At 51.3% G+C, this 22739-nt stretch overlaps 1 protein-coding gene across 1 annotated transcript in view; it reads left to right on the top strand.

Moving 5' to 3' along the window:
• The window catches only part of Ccdc33 (coiled-coil domain containing 33), a 100686-nt gene that overhangs the window by 25462 nt on the left and 52485 nt on the right, over positions 1 to 22739 (top strand). The window contains 5 exon segments of the mRNA XM_026777203.1: positions 10138 to 10271; positions 15177 to 15286; positions 16377 to 16484; positions 18387 to 18478; positions 19582 to 19702. Of these exon segments, the coding sequence (XP_026633004.1) occupies positions 10138 to 10271; positions 15177 to 15286; positions 16377 to 16484; positions 18387 to 18478; positions 19582 to 19702 (565 nt within the window).

The raw sequence follows: 22739 nt of genomic DNA, 5'->3' as shown, positions 1-22739 counted from the left end.
GGCCCACCTTGTTTCCTCCAAGGCTGCACATTTCTGATATTCTCCATGCCATCTTGTGCCCGTCCTGGCATCAGGAATCCCATCCTGGCCCATCCAATCTATCTATGTCTTAGAGCACCAAAGCCCCCTCCCCTTATCTCTTAAATTTGGTCATGTCTCTCCACCACCCAACAGGCCACTATGCTTTCTCACATGTTCTAGGTACCTCTAATCTTGCTCATTTGCCAAGTTCCTTCTAAGGGAGGTTTCCCTTTGCTGCTGTGGCATCAGAGTACCAAAGTGACCCCATGGCTCCTTACTGTTCCCAGGACGAAGAGAACTCCAGGCCCAGTATGGCTGAGTCTTCACTGGTTGGCTCTTCAGGTTCCCAGCAGCAGGACTCCCCTTTCCTATCTTTGCCCCAGCCATAATAGGCATTCTCCAGTCCTTACCTGTTCCCTCACACCCCAAGCCTTTGTATTCCTCTTCCAACCTCACCTCCAAAAAGAGACCCCTGATCTCCCGGACCAGCTTTTCCCCATTGCCTACCTCCACAGTACTATAGACTTCCACGGTGATACAGCTCTGCCTTTGTATGATTAGTTACTTTCTGTTCATCAGGTCTTACTGATTCTAAGAGCAACCACCAGGGTATTAGGTCTCTTTTGCTCACTGTTCTTTCCCCATTACAAAACCCATGTGATGTAGGAAGCTGGGAGCTAGTAATTGCTGTATGTGTGTATGTATGTATGTATGTATGTAAGTAACACTGTTCTCACTTGCTGTGTGACTTTGGGAAAGTTACTTCACCTCTTCATGCCCGAATGCCTCATGTGGGAGTGTTTGAAGAATCTTGAGGATGGTAGAACCAGGGCAATGCTGGCAGGTCCAGTGCAAAACACAGGGTAAGGACTCCCCAGCCAGCACTCACGCTGGGCACATGAAACCCACCATACAAAAGGTGTAGAGTAGTAGAAAGAAATCAAACTGGGGTCAGGAAGACCCAGAGTCTGGCCCACTGCCCCTGCCTTTTAGTCCCTGGTCTGCAAAGTCTCAGTCTTTCCATGGGCCAGGATATGAATGCTGGCTTCCATGCTGGGACAGGCCTGGTAGGCTGGCTTCCTCTCTTGCCTGGGAAACTGTTCTTTAGAGCCCTCACTGTATTGCACAAGGCAGACTCCACACCCAGGTCTGCTGGACCAGTGCCAGGCCCCATGTCTCCCCTAACTTGTCCAGTGTCCAGTACCTAACTCCCAGCCTGGCACAGAGAGACCTGTCAGTCACAGTCCAGCATGGACAGGGAAGGCAATGGTCCTGACAGGTGGGGGTACCCCAGTGGGCCGGATGGGGGAGCACGAGGAGATGGCCTGTGAATTCTGACTCCTGGCCAAGGGCTGGGGAAGGACTGCCAGTGCTGGCAGCTGCTGCCTTGGCTGCCTGCTGCCCTGAGCTAATGAGCGGGGCAGAGCCAGCCTGGGAGGTCCAGGGGTCCAGGCCTGGCTTCGCTGAGCTGAGCTGAGGGTGAGAAACAGGTCAGGGTTAGTCAGTCATAGGCAGGCGTGAGCCCTGTCCCTGGTCCACACTGAGCCTGATCTTGGTCACAGATGGTCCCGACCCTTGTGACTACTTGGAAAGGACATTGGAAGTAGACAGTAGAGGTCCCAGTAAGCCAAGAGTTAAGAACTGCATGTTTACGGTGAATGCGCCCAGAGAGTGTGTAGGTTTCAGGCCTCATCTTACAGCTCAGGGTGTTTCTAGGATCCTTGTGGTCTCACAGTGGATGGGTCCCCAAGCGAAGACCCAGGATTCCAAAATCCAAAGTCCTTTCTATCTCCCGGCTGAACTGATCTTTTATGCAGTAGTTTCCTCTCTTGAAAGAGGAATGTTGGCATCAAGGCCCCAACAGTCTTCCAAAGAGATGCAGAGACCAGCCTGGAGACCCAGTCCAGAGACCCAGCCTGTGCTCTGAACCTACCTGCCCTGCCATTGGCCAATGGGTCACAGAGGGCAAGAATCTGAGCAGAGAAGTTAGAAGTCCAGGATGACTCATAGGTGACCTCTGCCTCGGTTACTCTAGAGTTGAACTTAGCAAAACTAACACTAATAGTGACCATACTTGAGGGTCAGTTCCAGGAAGAAAACAGACCTCATGAGTAACTTTGTCCTGTTTTAAGCACGCCAACGATCCAGTTCCCTATACATTCCTAACCACAGGGCCCTGGGGGGGAAGTGACATTGTCCCTTCGAAGTAGCCAAGGAGGCTGAAGCCCTGAACAGTGAGGGGCTGGGCTGAGGAGACAGTCAGGCCGTGGAGTGGAGCAAAGGTACCAATTCCCATCTGACCTCTGACTCTAGAAGAGATCAAGGCTCCTTGTCTCCCAGAAGGAGGCCCCCGGGGAGAGAGACAAGGCTGGGGAGTAGATCCTGGGTGGGCCCTGGGACTCCATCATCCTGTAAGGCCCCAGCCCTACAGCTTACTTAATTTCCTGCTCACACCTGCTCCATATGGTTTCACTTCCGAGGCTCACAGCCTCCAAATTTTTGTTCTGTAAGAACCTCCCTATGTCCCTGGGCTGTAAACACAGCTGGTGGCAGTGGATAAAGTCGGGCTGGCCTGGGACACCCCACCCCAGCCAGACTGTAGTTAGGAGCATTCTTTCCAGATGTTCCCCCACCAGCCCAGCACAAGGCCCCTGAGGTCTCCTTCTGCACTGAACATTCATTCAGCCCCTGACAGTAGGACTCTCTCCAGGACACCAGACTCCTGAGAATCAGCCTGGAGGGCAATGCTGCCCAAGAGAAGCAAGCATGCTTGGGGAGAGGGCCAGGAGCAGGGCAGGGAGAGCTCTTTCTGGAGTCCATGGGGCACGGATGCCTAGGCTCCAGAGCTTCTTACTGAGCCTGTGCGGAGTGCCTACCGGGCTACTCCCTCCCCAGACACCATGGGCAGCTGGGAGTTTGGGCTTCCCTCTTAACTTTGTTAAGAGCTCCACCTGTCCTTGCCTCTTCCCTGTGTGTGACACTCTCCACCCAGTCACACAGCTTCCCTCAGAAGGGGCTTCACTAAAAATTCCAAAGTCAACCCCTTCAGGGCCAGACCTGTGACATAATCCTGAGGTCATTGCTGTCATTGCTGATGTCATAGGGTGTAGCAGAGCCTGGCAAAGCCAAGGGCCCTGGCTCCCTCGGAGCACCCCCCCCCCACCCGAACAACCGCCTACTGATTTCTGATTTGGGGAAACTGGGGTTTGTCTCCACTGTATTGAAATCTAGATTTCTGTGTGAAACCCAGAGTGTGCAATGCAGGCCAAACTTGGTCAGCTAGAATCTACAGCAGTCCCTTTAGATCCCCCCTGCCCACGCACTCATCTCAGACTTAATGCCACATCCAGCTTTGTGGGCTGGTGGTCTCCTGCCAGGAGAGTGACTTCCCCTGGCACTGTCCCTTGTGGGAGCGGGCATTGTCTTTTCTTGCGGCCTCCCTTTTTCTCATTTCCAGGATTTCTCTTCCCCGCCTCAGCTATTGCTAGTCTCCACACCCGCAAATACTGCTTCAGGCTCCACTGTGGCCTGTTCTACGCACCCCTTCTCTCCTCGGAGCCTCTTCCGACCCAGCACCTTCACACTGCACTGTGAAAGCCCCAGAAGCCCTGGGTCCAGCTCGCTCCTCAGCCCTGGGAATGGACAGAGCCACTTCACCCCATTTGGTGCCATTAACTACAGGGCACCACTAGTGGAGGGAGTGTTTAAGGAACAAGTCTGGATCCACGGCAGTGGACCCAGGACCAGGACTCAGATGTAGAGCTCTGCACCGGAACCCCAGTCCACCTCCCTGGCCTCCAGTGGCACCAGTGGCATCCTCAGAAAGCTGTGGGGTTTATCTCTGGAAAGGATAAAGGGTAGAATTCCTCTCCTATTCCCACAAGAAGGGGGCTAAGAGGGGAGCAGGCAGATGTGACCCCATCTTCCCAGGCATCTTGAGACCCAATGGACAGCCCTCTGGGTGCTGTGAAGGTGTTGGAGGAATTTGATCCAAAAACTAGCTCAGAACTGTGGCTGGGAACTCAGAGGTTGGTCTGTGTGCCCAGCAAAAATAGAGCCAAGACCCAGCTATGAGGCCCTGTGGTAACAGAGAGGCTAGGATCTGGGCTGGACCCTTGAAGAGATCCTATAGCCAGGCTTTACTTCTGCCATCTTTAAGGCTAGTCCACTGGGACAGCCGTTGGAATCTGAGCTTGCCTTCTGCTCCCAGGGCAGAACTAGGAGCCGATGCAATACAGGCAGGGTTCCAGCCTCTGAGCCAAGGGTGCCCAGCACAGCTTTAGGAAAGGAGCTACCTCCATGGGCCTTTCCACCACCATCCCTTGTCCTCATTCACACTAAGTTGGGACCCACTGGCCAAGACTGGGACATAAGATATGAACACCTGCCGGGCGATGGTGGCACACGCTTTTAATCCCAGCACTCGGGAGGCAGAGGCAGGCGGATCTCTGTGAGTTCGAGACCAGCCTGGTCTACAGAGCTAGTTCCAGGACAGGCTCCAAAGCCACAGAGAAACCCTGTCTCGAAAAACCAAAAAAAAAAAAAAGATATGAACACCTGACATGGCCAGTCAAGTCCCCACTCCTGAAGTCAGTAATGTACATGGGAGGAAGGAGATGGTAAGGTGACACCAGCCCCACTCCTTTGTCCTCTGTCCACAGTCTTTAGTCCCCAGCATTCAGGCAAGGAGATAGCCCAGACCTCAGAACTAGGAATAATAAATCTGAACGTTCAGGAAGAACTCTGAGGCTGGGAAGTTCACCCCAGTGTCTGGCCTGGGTCCCTGCTTACAGAGGCAAGGGGATGCTAGACGAGAGGATGGTCACTGACTGATGTGTTGAGAATCTCTCAAGACATGAGACCTTCTAAAGTTGTCTCACTCAGACCTGGGAACTGTCATCTGCCCCCACAGGAGTTTGGTGACTTCCTATCCTAAGAAGGTGACTTCTGAGAGCCTCACCAATAAAGACCCAGGATAGATGCCCCTGAGGCTTACAGGTGAGGCAGGCAGCATGCTATCTTTGGCCCAGTGCTGTCCCCAGCCTCGGAGACCATCTTTGGGAAACAGGGAAATCCCCCTTCCAGGAGATGATCTGACAATGCCCAGTATACAAGATTGACTCTTAAGTTTACCCCAGCCATTGTGTTCTGAGGATCACAGTTCCCTCTTGAATCATATGGGAAGATCCATCCAGAGGACTGAGTTCCGAGAATGGATGGCGTCCCCACGACCATGAATGATTCCTCTGAGAACAGCTGAAATGGACAGGGATGAGGAGGAGAGTCAAAGTCTCATTTTGGTTTTGGCTTTTTAAGATGGTGGTCTTAGTATAGAGCCCTGGGTAGCCTAGAACTTGCTATGTAGACCAGGCTGGCCTCAAACTTAAGGTAATCTTCTCTCCAAGTGGTGTGCACCAGCACACCCAGCCTGAACTTTAAAGAATTTTGGCTTAACCAGATTTCCTTTCTGTTTCCAAAGCTAAGGCCCTTCCTATAGATGGCAGAGTTAGTTTCTGGTTGGTAGGGGATCCCTGATGTCAGCTTATACCTCCTGCCTTCAGAGTCAGCTCTTCTGGGGAGGAAGGCTCTCCTAGTTTGCTTCCATGTTGCCATAAACACCGTGAGCAAAGGCAGCTTGGGAAAGAAAAGGTTTATTTCAGCTTAAAGGTTACAGTCCATCAGGAGGGAAGCCAAAACAGGAACTCAAGATGGTGCTGAGGCAGAAACCCAAGGAAGAATGTTTCTCACTGGCTTGCCTTCTCTTACTTGCAGTCCAGGCCCTCCCGCCGGAGGATGACACCGCCCACAATGGGCGGGGCCCTCCTACATCAGAAAGTGCTCCTACATCAAGAAAGTGCTCCATAGAGCGGTCTGATGCAGGAGATTCCTCATGCAGGAGATTGATTCCTCAATTGAGATTCCCTCTTGCCAAGTATGTCGAAGTTTATGTCAAGTTGACAAAGACAAGACAGCACGAGGCCCACCAGGTGCCTTGTAATACCATCAACAATTAGTGACGGTTCATTAGTCTGTAATTAATCAATGAAACTGGGATGAGAGCCCTTCACTCTGCATACAATAACAGTTCCATTCATGGCCCACATGACAGACTCTGCTTAGCCTATAAGGACTTGAAGAGCGCTGGAGCCAGAGGAGGGATTATTGAGGTGGGGTTTGACTGTTGGGCTGGGTCTGGAATGAGAGAGGGAGGAGAGGGGCTTTGGATGGGATTCTACCCGCCTCAGGTCAGCCCCTCTCCTCCCGGGGCACAGCTGCTTGTCCAGCAGTTCCACGTGGCTTAGCCAAGGCCACAGGAATCAGTTCTTTCCCTTCCTTTATGTGATCTCAGAGGACCCTGAAGGTGGGCCTGGAATAAAGAAAACTCCAGAAAGGACTCACTCAGGAGGCCCAGAAGCCTGACTGTTCAATCCTGCTCCAACTGTGACTTGCTGTGAGCCAGTTCCCGACCTCCTCCAAGTCTGCAAGCATTCCCTGTGGAAAGGGTTCTCTTTCTGGAGACATCTCTGTGATCCCTGCCTTCTCCAGACACCTTCCCTTGCTAGCCACGGTAGATAACCTCAGAGATAGGGACGCAACCATTGACCCACACTGTAGAGGCTAGCTCAGGAGCTCCTACCTCTGTTGCAGAAGATTGACCTGCAGGAGAGGGCTTCAGGCTGCCAAGTGCCCTCCAGGAGGAAGGTAGACTTGAGGCCTGGGAGTCTGGCTGCCACTTGCCTCCTAGAAGATAAGGAACCAGGTATCCTTGGCTCAGGGCCTGACTTGAAGAAGGCTAGTGAGTGGCAGGGTGGGGTGCGGCGGTTTCCTGATCTTCTCAAGATAGTCGGGCCCACCCAGTCACACACCTGGCAGTTGACCTCAAGGACACCTAGTGTGAACCTGTCTTCCCACCTCCCTCTAGGTTCTCCAGGAAAGCCATCAACGGAGTCAGAGTGGACCACTCTGAATGCTAGCAGGACCTTTTCTCTGCCATGCCAGCTTGTCCTTTGTTCATTCTCCCCAGTGCCTGCTTTTGAAGGCTTCCTTCCTTGTGTTTCTGGGCACATGACTTTGGCCCTATTCATCCCACTAAGAACTCCCTAGGACTTCAGCAACCAGAACAGAATAAATTGGGCCCTTCCCTTTGCTCTGCTCTCCTGGTGGGCTGTCGTGGGATTAGCACTGAGGATAAGACAGGCCCACTGTGCAGTTCGCTTTGAAGTTCTAAAAGGACAAGGAAAGCCGGGCGGTGGTGGCGCACGCCTTTAATCCCAGCACTCGGGAGGCAGAGGCAGGCGGATCTCTGGGAGTTCGAGTCCAGCCTGGTCTACAAGAGCTAGTTCCGGGACAGGCTCCAAAACCACAGAGAAACCCTGTCTCGAAAAACCAAAAAAAAAAAAAAATAAATAAAAAAAAATAAAAATAAAAATAAAAAAAAAATAAAAGGACAAGGAGTCCCAAAGGCCTGTGGGGCAAATGGGGGAGACAGGTTCAGATGGAACTAGAAGACAACAGAGGCAGCTGGAGGGTAGCAGACAGCCAGGAAAGTAAGGACAGGGATGGAGAGGGTGAAGGGGCACCGGAGAGATGGCTCAGTCAGCAAGCTGAGCAAGCCTGTGGATCTGAGTTCAGATCCATCTCCAGTACCCATGTCAAAATCCAAGCTGCCTGTAACCGCAGTGCTGGGGTGCAGAGACGAGAGGATGCCTGGGCCTTGTTGGCCAGCTAGTCCAGCCAAATCTTTTCTGAGAGATCCTGTCTCAAAAAATATGGAGAGAGATAGAGGAAGATACCTACAGTCAACTTCCAGCCTCCATATGCGTGAACATACTCATTCATACATGCACACACATGCACATACACACATCAGGGGGGCGGGGGAAAGAATGTATGAGGCACACAGACTGAACCAATGTGCATGTGCAAACATACAGCGCTCTCGCTCTCTCTCTCTCTCTCTCTCCCTCTCTCTGGCTAGGGGTATGGAGGTGTGGGGTGTGCATGCTCCCTCAGCCTCCATCCACGTCTGTTGATTTTCCACATCTCCATTCCCCAGAGTAGCCCGCAGGAAGCAGGCACTGCATTTTCCCTTAGTCATGACCTTGAAGGAAAAACCAAAAAGCAAGATGCTTCTCATTCCCTCCCACACACAGCTGTGCTTGAGTTTGGCCCCTCACACCATGCTGGGTTGGGAACTTCAGGCCTGGAGTTTGTCAGACACGCTCCTCTTGTACCCTGGGGAGGAGTTTGGGACACAAGGTGCACCCCTCTTCTACACCCGACCCCAGTCTCTTCCTGCTGAGACTGAACTAGGTCTGAGCACTGAGAAAAGAGGCCCCGGTTCATCTACCCCCAACTGCTGCCGCTGGGCTGTTTAGCAAGGGCAGGCCTTTGGAGACAGTGAGAGAGGAATCCTAGCCTTGTAGACAGCTGACAGGGATGTAGGTCTTAGAGAGGGACTCGGGGTCCTGAGGTTGTACTGGGAGTCGGGAGTCAACTGGTCCATTCTGGAAAAAATCACAGCACTCTCCCCACCCCCAGCTCCAGTTCTAGATTCTCCTCAAGGCCCAAAGGAGTCAGTCAGCTGTGCCAGGAAAAGCCATTACCCTGACAGACTCCCCCACCTGCTAAAAGCTTCCTCCTCCGCCCCCCACCCTCTCCCCTGGGCCTTCCTCCCCTCTTCCCTTCATCTCACTCACCTACCCTGACCACCTCTTAGTTAGGCTGAGGAGACTTAACTCTTTGTGGTCCTAAGGGAAAGCTCTGTCTAACTTCCCCCATCTTTTAACATCTGACTTGTTCCTGCAAAATCCCTTGAGCTTGGATGGAGGAGGAGAGGACAGGAGCTGGAGGGGGAAGACGGGCTGTCAAGGAACAGGTCACGGGGTCTGATCTCAGACCTGTTGCTGCCATTCTCACACCCTTGGTTTTGTATTTTCCTACACATGGATTCACTTGAAAATCCCTAAGAGCCCCCCAGAGATGAACCAGTGTGGGAGCAGGTGTGTGACATGTGGCTTGTAGGAGGGCCTGCCTGCCTTCCTGCGTGTCCTCAGTGCACCCACATTTCCACGACCGCTGTGCTGTCTTCCTCTGCCTCTGTCAGGGGTACAGAGTCCCAGTGCGGGAGGCCGAGGTGTCTCTGCATTTATATCGGTGTAGCGGGCTGGTGGCAAAGCCTGTGAGCACTCTAGTCTCTGGCTTTGCAGGTGCAGCTATCAAGAGAGAGGACAGAAGTGCAGAATGGCAGGAAGAGCTCATGTGGCACCCCTCAGTCAGCCATGATGACAGAGACAGGGCAAAGGAACAGAGAGGGATGCACCAGACCTCCTCTGCTGGGTGTGTGGTGTAGCTCCCCTCCTACAGGCTGGGCCAGGGACTGCTCATCCCTGCAGCAGCACCATTTAGAGCCTGATACAACACAAGGATATTAACTCTTTCCTTGAGCTGTTTAATGGCCCTGGATCTCAGGCTACTCATCTCCTGCACCCATGGGCTGCACTGAGCTGCAGAGAACCCCTGCTCCTGCCTCACCTGCAAGCCTGCCCTGAGAGCCTGAGAGCTCAAGGGCCAGGAAGCTTCCTCTTCTGCCCTGTGCCCAGCACCCTGTGTCCACCCCAGGGTTCTGAACACAGTGGGGAGGGAAATAGTATACCACCCTGAAAGGGCTCAGAGCTGAGGCATCTGGGCCAGCCTGCGACTCTGGGCCACACACTTAGAAGAAATGAAAGCCAGGAAAGAGCAGCTTAGGGGCGTGGCACAGGGCCAACTGTTATCCAGAAGCAACCTCCCATGGAACAGACCTCCAGAGAAGAGGGTCCAGATGGGGTCCCGGCAGAGATGTATCTGCCAGGATCCCTCTTTGGCAAGGGGAAGGAAATCGGATAGGCGTGGCAACTGCCCTGCTTTCACTTTGAACTTCCGGCTCCTGCACCTTAAGTAAAGGCCTCCGTAGTGGTCAGAAAGATGCGGTGGTCACCAAACAGAACAGCTGAGGGGAGAATCATTGAGCCCAGGATGGCATGTGGGTCTACATGGGGAGAGCTGCCCACTCTCTGTCTACCCTCTGCCCAGTGGAGCCCAGGAAGGGCTAACTCAAGCACCCCTCCTCTCCAGAAAAACCACATCAGAGGAAGCCACCGTTCACAGCCCCAAAGCAGCGACCTCTGTGGCCTCAGAACCCACCAGAACACCCATCTGGGGGGACACAGTGAAAGTGGAGATCCAGGCAGAGGATGCAGGACAAGAAGGTGAGGCTGGGGGCTTGGGGCTGGGGGCTAGCATGTGGGAGGGGCAGTGAACACAGCTCTACCCCCTTGGAAGGCAAAAGCAAGCTCCTCCCAACACAGCTGGAGATCACCTGAGCACCTCCCTGGGCTCCGATAAAAGCATTTGAAAAAGACAATCATAATCCCATCACGCCTCATCACCCCCAGCCTGCTGGAAAAATGAGTTGTTCCACATAAATGAATTTTCCAGACAGTGTGAGCTTATCGTTTTTTATGGCGGTTGTTATTATTTTCATGGTTGTTATTACTGCCATGTCCCATGGAAACGCCACTTTATAGTTTTGTAGCATGTCCCCACGCATCCATCATTAGAGTCACCACCTCCTAAGAGGAGCTATGCTACTTAGAAGAGAACACTAAGGCTTAGGGAATTTAAATAACACAAGTCCTGAGTGGATCTTTATCCCCAGCTTGTTTCCCTTGGTCCTAGACCTGACGCTCGCAAGTATGCCCTGTTGTTTCTCACTGTGAGACCATCTAATGTCTACCCTCAAGTGAGAGGTTAGGCTGGGCATATCGAAGTACTGACTGCTGATGCCAGAACTGATTGGAAACACTGGCACTGGGCAGCCTGGGAGCACTGGCGCTGAGCAGCTGGGGAGCACTGGCGCTGGCAGCCTGGGCACACAGGCTCTGGGCAGCCTGGGCGCAATGGTGCTGGGCAGCCTGGGAGCACTGACTCTGGGAAGCCTGGGAGCACTAACAGCACAGAGCAGAGGTCCCTTGCCACATCCCTGGACACAGCTAGTCAGATCAGCAGCCTTACTTCTTGCAGATGGCTCTAGAAGAGACAGCAGGCTTTACTGTCCTTGTTCACCTCCCAGAACCAAGAGTTGACTATCATGAGACCATGGGAGGGAAAGAGGTAATGCAGTGGACTCCCACCCACAAGGAGAAGCTAGCTGCAGGCAGGCAGGGGAACAGTTTCCTTTCTGTAAAGGGGGAAGTGGAGCAGTGGGGATGGTTTGAGAAGGTATGGAACAGAAGCAAAAACAGCCCTGGGATTTCACAGATACACATGTGTGCTTGTACACTCACACTTTGCGAGGACCTGTGTGCTGGCTTGTGTGTTTCTGAGAATGCCATTGCATAATACTGTTGTCTGTGCTGTAGTCTCCCTACCCCATGAGCGCTCTCTCTCTCTCTCTCTCTCTCTCTCTCTCTCTCTCTCTCTCTCTCTCTCTGTCTGTGTGTGTGTGTGTGTGTGTGTGTGTGTGTGTGTGTGTGTGTGTGTGTAAGGAAGCTAGTAGGGATGGTAGGTGGCCCTGCCTTCTGCCATGCACAGCTGGAATAAAATGAGGGAGGACGTGACAAGGTCAGTGGTCTTGAGTCTTTTGTGTAGCCAGAAGCAGGACTAATTGCAGGAGAGACAGGAGGGCCAGGAGGGTAAGGAGGCCACACGAATCAGACAATATTGGCAGGCACCTCTTTGCAGACTGAAGTCGCTTGTTGGAACCCAGTTGGAACCGGTTGCTGTGGTGATATCTACAGCGGAGGTAGGGAATTGGGGGCCAGGCCAAGAGGATTGGGTGGGAGAGGAGGCTTGAGGACATGTTGATGAAAAGCAAAGGGGGGTTTTAGACCCTGGATCAAGGCCAAAGTGGGCAGGTAACCAAAATGGCTTGTTGGCCACACAAAAGGAGTGGTGGGAAGCAGAAGGGCTCAGTGCCCAAACAGGAAGCTGATGAAGCCTGTTTGAAACAAGAAGACATGAGCATGGAAGGAATGGTTGTCCATCCCCCCAGTTACAGCTCAGGCCCAGTTTCTTACAAAAACAGGGTGTCCCAAAACAGGCAGAGATATAGGGTCTCATAAATTCCAATTGGTTTGGGGGACTCAGAGTCCGTGGGGAGTGGGTATGTGTTTACAGCTTCCTTGGCTAGTGTTGTCGGACCTTGGCTGAGACTGCAGATTCTCCTCAGATCTGTTCAGGGCTGGGTGATTGTGTGGAGAGCTGCAGATGGTTAACAAGGGTAAACTGGTGAGAGCCAGGGTGAGGGATAGGCGGTCCTCATTCATAAGTCCTTCCTCAGAAATCTTAGAAATTGGATAAGATTTCTTTCTTTTCTGTTTGGTTATTTAAAGTATTAATGTTATACAGAAGCCCAGAGGGGATAAATGACTTCCTAGAGGCCAGAAAGTAAATTAGCACCTTAGTAAAAGAACCCAGACTTTCTTTCTGGATTTAGATCCCATGCAGCCCACTCTTGGCAAGTGGCTTCCCCTCTCTGTGCGTTCAGGGTACCTGTAAGGAAGACTTAGAAAGAATAGCTTCCTACCCTCTTGTCACCCCACTGCAGGTGGGAGAGGTGCACAGGCCTGGGGCAGCAGCTGTTCATGGCACTCAAACGTCCTCTAAGGAAGGGCACCCCTCAAACAAACTCCTTGTCCTTTCTTGCCCATTTTTCTCTGTATCTCTTTAGATTTTCCTTCTTCCAGCTCCATCTTCTCTCCCCCAACCCTTTATCCTTCTCCTCTTTCCTCATTCCTCACCTCTTCTTCTAAAAAAAATCACAGATTTCCAAGAATGGGGAAAATGAATAATCTAGCCTCCTTGCCACCATTTTCCAGCTGTGGGATGTTGGTCCAGTTCCATGCCCCCTTTGAATGCCACTGCTCATATTTTAGAGAGAAAGGTGATGGTACTTGTTATAAGAATTCATAGGAATTCTATCTGGGGAATTTTTAGCATTGTGCCTGGAACACAGCAGGTGCTCATGAGTGGGTGCCGTGATCATTTCCAGGATGCTGGCTTTCTCCTTAAAGTTTGTCCTGATTTTAGGAGACAATGTTGTCTCTGGGAAATGTTTACTAAATGGTGTGCTGATCTTCATTCTAATTTCTTTGGAGCAGAGCTGGAAAAAAATGGCTTAGTGTTTAAAAGCACTTGTTGCTATTGCAGAGTACCTAGACTCAGTTCCCAGAAGGCACATGGCAGCTCACATCTGTCTGTAACTCCATGACTTAGAGTTTCTATTGCTGTGAAGAGACACTGTGACCATGGAAACTCTTAAAGAGGAAAACATTTAATTGGGGTGGCTTGCTGCAGTTTTAGAAGTTTAGTCCATTATCATCATGGTGGGAGATGGTGGCATACAGGCAGACATGGTGCTGGAGAAGGAGCTGAGAATTCTTTATCTTGATCCAAAGGCAACAGGAAGTGAACTGAGACAGTGGGCATGGCTTGAACATATATGAGACCTCAGAACCTGCCTCTACAGTGACAGACTTCCTCTAAGGCCAAACCTACTCCAACAAAGCCACACCTCCTCCAACAAAGCCACACCTCCTAGTAGGCCACTCCCTATGAGCTTATGGGGGTGATTACATTCAAACTACCAAGTTCTACTCACTGATCCCCATAAGCTTGTAACAATATCATGATGCAAATGCATTTAGTCCAACTTCAAAAGTACCTATAGTCTATCACAGTCTCAACAATGTTTTAATGTCCAAAGTTCAAAGTCTCTTCTGAGACTCATGCAATTTCTTAACTGTAATCACCTATAAAATCAAGATAAAAAAACAGATCACAAACTTCCAACATATAATGGCACAAGATATACATTACCATTCTAAAACATAGGAAAGGACCATAGTGAGGAAATACTAGACCAAAGCAAGACTGAACACCAGCTGGACAAATTCCAAACTCTGCTTCTCCATGTCTGATGTCAAAGCGCTCTTCAGATCTCAACTCCATTCTCTGTCTCTCTGTTTCTGTCTCTCTCTCTGTCTCTCTCTCTGGCTGGTTCCACTCCCTATTAGCAGTTTTCCTCAACAGGTATCCCACAGCTCTGGCATCTCCAACATCTTGGGATCTCCAAGGCAATCCAGGCTTCAACTTTACAGCTTTGCCCTGGATAGAAATGCAAATAGTGCCTGGGGGTTTTTATACACATGTATGTTTCCCACATGTCCAGTGTCATGTGACTTTCCCCAGGAAAACAAATGTGTTTATCCCATGTGGTGTACCACGACAAACTAATGATTCCTCTCAAGTCTAGCTTGATGGACCAGAAAATTTATTTAGGTTACTTCAAGGAAGGATCTACTATATTAGTCTCCTTCCCCATCACTGTGATAAAACATTGACCAAAAACAACTTGGGGAAGAAAGGGTTTATTTGACTTACAGGTTATATAGTCCATCAGGGGAAACCAAGGCAGGAAGTAGCTTAGAGCAAAAATTAACAGAAGAATTCTGTTTACTGGCTTGCCCACTACTTTTCTTATACAGACCGGGCCCGTCTGACTAAGGATGGTACCGCCCACAGTGGACTGGGCCCTCTGCTTCAATTAGTAATTAAGAAAATGGCCCAAAGACATGCCTACAATTCAGTCTGATGGAGTCAATTCCCCACTTGGTGGTCCTTCTTCCCACATGACTCTAGTTTGTGCCTACTTGACAAAATCCAGCCAGTACAGTCACAGGAGCATGGGGGCCCGGAGGCAGCAAAATCACTGGAAAGCTCACCCTCAGCTGGGGAGGCAACTCACAAAAGCAGCGTGTGTGTGTGTGTGTGTGTGTGTGTGTGTGTGTGTGTGGTGTAGATTCTGGCACAGCTTGCAGGCAGCTCCACCAGAGAATCCCCTTTTACCAGTAATTGTTGACTGCTATTATCATCGGGAGGGGGGTTGTGAATTTTGTAATTTTCTGAGCCTTTCCACTTCATGGTTTTCCTGAGTTTTCTGAGCCTCCCTCCCTGCTCCAGAAGGGAGTGTTTACTTCTATGAAAAGAGTTACCCAAGGAAAGGCCTACATTCCTCCATGTGTTCCAACATCTGTCTGTCTCCACAATGTCCCTTGCCTCTCGCTGTCTCCCGTCACTGGGAAAGCTCTTTCCCTACCCTCCACTCTCTCCAGATGTCATCCTCAAGGTGATGGACAACAACAAGAAAGAGGAGCTGGTGTCCTATACAATCCCCATTAAATACCTACGTGTCTTCCACCCATACCACTTTGAGTTTAAGAAGGTAAGCCTAAGCAAGCCCCGGGCTCAGCCTAACCTCTGCCTGGCTAGGGGAGATCTGATGGGGAAGTGCTTTGGTGTTCCCAAATGTTCTCTGAGAATAGAGTGGAGGGTGGGCCCAGGCCATGCTCCTCCCAAGCCAGAGATGTGGAGTATAAATTTGGTAGGCAAAACATTCTCCAGAATGAACCCTGTCAGGGGGACAACTGAATACCAACCTGGAGTAGAAATTCCAGCCTCTCAACCTTGGACTAGACTCCTTACTGCTGATTGGTGAAGGGGAAGATCCACTCTCATTGATCAAGCATTTATTAAGCACCTACTGAGTGCCTGGTCCTGGACCACAAAGGAGTAGAAGCATCACCTTGCTCTCCTCCAACAAGCACTCCAGAACTTTTCCTTTCAAAGGAGAGGAATGTAGGAGATAAGATTGTCTGGGTTCCTTCCCAGGTCTGCCACTCCCTAGCTGTATACCCATAGGAGGCCACTTTACTCCAGTCCTCCATTACTCCATAGCGAAGGCAAGACATGGCACCTCTGGACAGGCTCTGGTGTGGTAATGGGTGAAGTGCCAGCACATGGGAAGAACTCAGCATAGGTAGTTCCCATCCTTTCTCCTTCCCCCAGGCCTTGGCACTCACCTTTCTGCCAAGCAACTCTTCCACTATGATGCCAGAGATCTTTATCTTCCCTGGGTTCCAGGACTACAGAAGGGGAACCAGGGCAGGCAGGAAAGCAAACCTCTTCCCCAAGAGACCCTGGAGGTAGCCCTAGATCTGTCTCTGCCAGTCCCTAGTCCCCCCAGCCCTCTGTCCACCTACATCGCAGGCCTCCTTATCACATTTTCACCCAGAGAGCAGGCAGCAGTAGTGTCTGCGAGGGCAATGAAATATTCAAACGGAAAAGGGGAGATTTATTGGCCGATCTTCTTGGAAGGGCTCCCAGGGACCATGAGCTTTAATTACAGCTGGAGTCCCAGTGGTGCAATGATAAGCAAGTGTCCGCACAGGGCTGGATTTATGACCAGGTTCTGCCCCTTAGACATGCTCCTTCCTATGTTTCTTCTGTCTCCATCCTGTCTTCACCCCACGCAGTCTGAGAATGCTGATGAAGACACTGCCAAGACCCGCCTCTATGCCACCGTGGTTCGGAAGGGCAACTTGCTACCCCGCTACATTGGCTGTGACCATACCGCTCTGGAGGTACCAGCACTGGGGGGACTGTGGGGACAGGTGGAGCCCTTGATTGCCTCCAATTGGCCTTAGAGTATGGATCAGAGGTGTCTAGGGAAGAAATCAACAAGGACAAAAGCGATGAGACCTTTCCAAATTAGCCAGCGAGACGGCTCAGTGGGTAAAGTGTTCACATGCAAACCTGATGACCTAAGTTCAATCCCTGAAATATACAGAGAACTGACTCCATAAGGTTGTCCTGTGGCCTACACTCACACAAATATACACATGCATACATGCATGCACCATGCACAAGCACCCCTCCCACAGACAAACATACCATACACACAATAAGAATAATTTTGATGGAGGTGGGCGGTCCTTGGACTTCCCACAGGTCAGGGAACCCTGATTGCTCTTCAAGCTGATGAGGGAGAGGGACTTGATCGGGGGAGGAGGGAAATGGGAGGCGGTGGTGGGGAGGAGGCAGAAATCCTTAAATAAATAAATTAAAAAAAATAAAACATAATTGACAGAAAAAATAATTAAAATATAAACAACAAAATAGCCAGAATTTGTGAAGACTATCCCTGATTGGGACAAAAGTGCCCTGGTCTCTCCTTCCTCTACTGCCCTTGGATGGAGGAAAAAGGGGCCGAGTGGCAGCTGTGTTTCTCATGTGCCTGTGTATTTCAGGGAGCAACAATAGGCTCCCTTGGATTTTGCACTCCCAGGAGCAAGGAAAAGCCCATCTTCCATATCCTGGTCCAGTCCCTGGCTGTGTTCAGGTCTGTTCTCTCCTGTTGGGGTAAGGACCCATGACCTAGGGCTTATGACTGCCAGACAAAGCCTGCCATCTCCCTGGCCCTTCCTGAACTCGGCTGGTCTACTGCTTGAGTGTTCACAGCCTCTTTCACCCACTCATCCTCCAACAGCTATTTATACACCATCAGTCACCCTCAGCCACTGGGCAGACCGAGCACGAGCCAAACCATAATATCTCAACTTTCAGCCCAGCGACAGCTTCGGGAGGAATGACAGATGCTTGAGGCAGGCACTCCTGAGCCTCTCCCTAAGCCACAGATGTCTCTGTGCGACCCACGGGACTCTGACACTAGCCTTCTCCTACCCCAGCAGATCTGATCTGACCCCTTGCCATGGGGTGCCATGAGTCTGGTAGAGCAATAACTGATCTCGAGTCCCATGTCACATCTGGGGACACTGAGACCCACAGGAGTCTGATATAAGAGCCCAGAGATCCTGTACAACATCTCTGCTTCTCCCACAGCCACCCCTTGGGAATCAGCAGGCATCTCTTCCCTTTCTTCTGTCTTGCCCCTTTCTAAGACAGCCAATTACTCCAGCATATGGAACAAGGAAAAGTAAAGTCAAGGTGGCTTTGCTGTCCCCAAGTTTCATCCAGGAAGGGGCCACACCTCCAGGACTGCCGAGCTGCCCCACTCCTGCCTTAATCTCTGCCTTGTCTAGTAGAGTCTGAGCTACCCTGCCCCCAGCAGCCCATCCACCCACTCCCCTGTTGCAGTACAGACCTACCTCCCGAATATGTCACAGTTACAGCCACAGGAACACCCGTCTGTTACTGATGATAGACCAGGAGACACGGTGGGAAAAGAAATTGCTTCAGCTACTCGCCAGACGATCAGGAGCAGGTGTCCGGGTACCAGTGTCTCATTCACCCCTGGCCAGAGTCAGCACACGGCAAGCGTAAATTGTCCATCCCCTCCAGACACACCTGCACCATCCCCTTCGGCCCGCATACCTGTCAGAGTTCTTGCAAGCACCAGGGCATGACGGCGGCTCTGCGCTGACATCAGAGGCTCACTGAGGCTCAGCTGAGAGCCAAAAGGATCTAAGGAAGTGGTGGGGGGCACAAGTCACAAGCCTTCACCTGTTTACTCCTCTCTTCTACAGGTCTTGGTTCAGGGAGTCAATGAGCCCCTGGTCAACAACCCCAGCCCTATGGTGGTGATTGCTCGGGTGGTTCCCAGCTATACTGAGTTTAAGTAAGTGGGTACAGGTTAGGAGGGAGGGGAGGGCAGAGGGCTGGGATGGGGAAAACTTCCCCTCCCCTAAGTTCCCACACCTTGACTTGAGGCTCTAGTGAGCTTCCCGTAGCAGACTTTGCCTTTCTCTTCCAGAAGACCCGAGCCCTGGAAGGGGAAAGTGGGGATCTCTCCTAAGATTTTTGAGTGTATAGGGCCTAAAGAACAGGAAGGAGCTGGTATTAAGAAGCCCAAGAGAGGCCCCTTTTTCTGCCCAGGAGCACCTCTGCCCCCACAACAAACAAGCCTGCCATCCTAGGCTTACCACGCCATGGTCCCCTTTCCCTGTCAGGCTCAAGGCTTCATTCAGGATCCTGCTGCTGCTGGTCCCCAGTGGATGACATAAGGCCATCTTGGAACCTTAATCCTGCGGGGAGGGTCTTCTCTCGGCCTCCTGGAGGAGTCTGTGGTCTCCACTGTTCCCAGATCTCCCTTAGAGTCACAATCTCAGGAATGGATCCAGATAGTTTGATCACTGAAGCCCAAAGAGGGGAACATTCTTCAGGCGACGTGTGTGCTCTGGGCCAGCACCCCTCCTGGAGTCAGCCTTCACCTGTCACTACTGTCCAAGCTGACTTCCTGACTACCTACAGCTCTGAGTGTTTAGACCCTAAAAGCCCCACTTTCTTACTGGAGGAATAACCACTAACGTCATCCCACTGCACCCAAACTGCAGGCCTGTGTGCACGTTCCCCCACAGGCTCTTCACCCCATCAGCATAAGCCAGGATTCCCACAGGTCAGGAACAATTCTGATAAAGACTTTCAAAGATGAGGTGGGGAAGGTAAGGCCCCCCTTTAAAGATGGTAAAGCTGACTGGCTATGATATAGCCAAGGTCATCTCAAGTCACTGCTGAGGGAGCCTAAGAGCTACCCTTGTCATCTCCAGACCAAAATCAGCCTTCCCAAGGCTTGGGCCAGAGATCACCAGCTTGTTTGTTACAAGGCTTAAATAAGGTGGCCACTGCACTCACCCTTCACCTTAACCCAGTGGATGTGAGTCCCAGCTGCCAGGCTGGCCACAGGTCAGAGAGTCTCCAACTCCTGTCTCCTTGCCTCTCAAGGGCCAACCAGACCAGACGGGACCCTGCCTCTGTGGGGCTGCCCCTCACCCAGATCTCCTTCCCTATTTCATCACCAATGAACTTTGATGTGCCTCGGGTCAGCCAGAACGGGTATCCTCAGGTATGGCTCCTTCCCAAGCGCGGCCTCGCGAGTAACCAACACATTCCTTCATCATGACATCAGGAGGCAGCTCAGCTGATGCTGAGAAGTATTCGCTGCATCTCACTGCTGCCCAGGTTCCGCTCCTGTGTGCTGCACAGAACCTGCCCTCGGGACTCCTGGAGATACTAAACATTCACCCAGATCATGTCTAATCTAGTAACAAGCCAATGGGGACTGTCAGAGCTAATGAAAGCAGAAAAGAGGAGACACAAAGAACAAAGTATGGATTCTACCTGTCAGGGGGCACCTCAAATCAACAGTCATAGGGACAAAAGGCACAATAGTGTTATCAAGGGTTGGGGAGATGAGAGAGCAGGGTTTGTGGTCTGTGGGTGTGAAACACTTAGGATGATGTGTGAACATGCATGTTTGTGTATGCATGTGTGTGCACGTGTGTGTGTGCGTGTGTGTGTGTGTGTGTGTGGAACAGAGGTCAACGTGCAGTGTTTTCACTTGATTGTTTTCATATGTTTTAAATTTGGGGTGTGTTGTGTGTTCACATGCCACAGAACAAGTATGGAAGTCAAGGGTTCAACATGCAGGAGGACCCTGTTCTCTCCTTCCACCATATGGGTGGGTCCCAAGGATCGAACTCAGGTCATCTGTCTTGGCAGCCAGCACCTTTACCCACTGAACTCTCTTGAGAGCCCTTCTTCCCCTTATTTTTTGAGACTGTCTCAGTGACTCTGGAGCTCACTGACTCAGCTTGACTGACTGGCCAGCAAGTCCCAGGGACCCACCTGTCTCTGCCTCTCTGTGCTGGCATTCCAGGAGCTCACCCCCTTGCCTAGCTTTTTCATATGTGTGCTGAGGACAGAACTCAGATCTTTAGCAAGGTCTTCAGAGAACTGGTCATTTTCTCAGCCTCCATAATACCTTTTTAAGGAGAGAAATGGAATGCCGATGTCTGGATGGTTAGGGAAGGCAAGTCATGACCCTTCACCTTGTTTTTGAGACAGGGTCTCTCCATCTGCCTGCTTTACCCTCCCAGCCCTAGTAAAACAGGCACGTGTCACTACGCCAACTCAGTCATCACTTTCTAGGCTTTTTTTCCTTTTCAATTCATTATCAATGTATTGATAATGAGGGGGCAACCATACCACAACACACACATAGAGGTCAGAGGACAGCTTTGTGGAACTGGCTTTATATAGGTTCCAGAGATCACACTCAGGTGGCTAGCCTTAACAGAAAGTCTCTTTAGTGCTGAGTCATTTCACCAGCCCATTGGTCTTGATGTTTTGTTATGAAAGGGCTGGTCCAGGGCAGTGAAAACACCTATATTGTATAGTATATAGTATAACCCAAGATGTCGTGAGTGCTGGGAATGGGCAGGAAGGTATTTGCTTAAATATGTTGGAGAAGGGTACACAGGTCATGGCTGGATCCAGGAAATGGCCAGATTGACCTCCTGTAGACTGCACGCCACTCGGAGCTTGCTGTACATGATGGAGGAAGCTTGGAAGACAGGGAGTTCTTGGAAGTCCCTCCTGTCATCTGTCCACTAAAATTAGAATGAGACACTCGATTGGAGCCCTAGCTTTCATGTAAAGGCAGACATTTAAAGAAGGTTCAGACACAGGCAGGAGTGATGGTAGGCAGGGAAGGGTGGGATAAAGGGGGGATCATGGGGACAGCTTCAAAATCAAACCAATCCTCAGCCTGATTTCCCCAGAGTCACCTCACACATGGCCCTGCATTTGCACAGAAAATTATGAACCAATCGGCAGCTGTCCCAAGGGGCAGGAGATACTGCCTGCTTTAATGAGTGAGCCTCTCCAGGCCTGACCACTGGCTGTCTCCACTGCCTACTACACATAAAAGGGCGAGGCACTCCTCCCGACAGAGCTCTCCAGTGCTTTTCCCATGTGTGGGACTCAAGGCCAGAGCCCAGCAACAAGACACTTGCTTAAGGTTACCCAGTATGGTGGCCGCTGGATAAGGTCTAAAGCTACATGTAGCCTGTGCAGAGAGGCCCAGGGGCCAACAGGGAAAATGAGAGAGACAGGCTGGGAAATAAGAGGGACCCTGTCATGAATTCTGAGCCTAGAGAGTACACAGTCCCCTACCTGTCCCTTCTGAGCTTCATGGTCTTTACAGTTGACGGAGTCGGGACTGAACCAGGTAATTTCCACGTCTGGTCTTCTTTGACATCTTGGAGTGCTGTGCGTTTCCCACTACCCCTGGGGAGTGGTTGCTAGACCCAGCAGACCTGGGTTGGAGTCTAGCTCTGTAGCTTGCTAGTGTGTGACCTTCAACAAACCACATGGTTCCTCCAGACCTATTGACTCCTACCTGACTAGGCGGTTAGACTAAAAGAGTTAACCCAGGCCAGGAGTCCCTTCTGTCTCCTTCAGAGTTTCACTGTCTTTATGATAGAACTCCCCCTGAGGCCAGCCTTATCATTGCACCTGATGCCTGTGATGAGCCCCACAGAAACCCCAACTCAGATGGACCTCTCTACCGCCGTACATCACAGTCTCGGCATCAGATGCCACCCTGTGGTAGCCCTTCAGGACGTGATCTCTGACACCTAGCAGTGATCATTTGGGCTACTAACTGCTCCTGGCAGCAAGTGTCCCAGGTTTCTGGCCCAGAGATGATCAAAGGCTAGTAAAGAGCTAGGTTTTTATGAGAAACTAGTAACTAACTCCTCCTACTAAGTTCCCAACCAATCTTCCTTCTGGTCTCATTGGTCAGAGTCAGGTTATAAGCACTTCCTTGAGCCATTTCCTAAGGAGGGTGTGGTTCTGACTTGCTGATAGCCTAAGTCAGCAGCTGTAAAGAAAGGAGCCACCCGGATAAGAGGGCTCTAGCTTCTGACTGTGAGGCAAGAACAGAATGTACCAGGTCACCCCGAGTCTGTCCCACAGAATGTACCAGGTCACCCCGAGTCTGTCCCACAGAACGTACCAGGTCACCCCCAGTCTGTTCCACAGAACGTACCAGGTCACCCCCAGTCTGTTCCACAGAACGTACCAGGTCACCCCCAGTC

Source organism: Microtus ochrogaster, unplaced genomic scaffold (genome assembly GCF_000317375.1).
Source record: "Microtus ochrogaster isolate Prairie Vole_2 unplaced genomic scaffold, MicOch1.0 UNK49, whole genome shotgun sequence".
In the NCBI taxonomy this organism is placed as follows: Eukaryota; Metazoa; Chordata; class Mammalia; order Rodentia; family Cricetidae; genus Microtus; species Microtus ochrogaster.
This window is presented reverse-complemented; position numbering and strand designations above follow the sequence as displayed.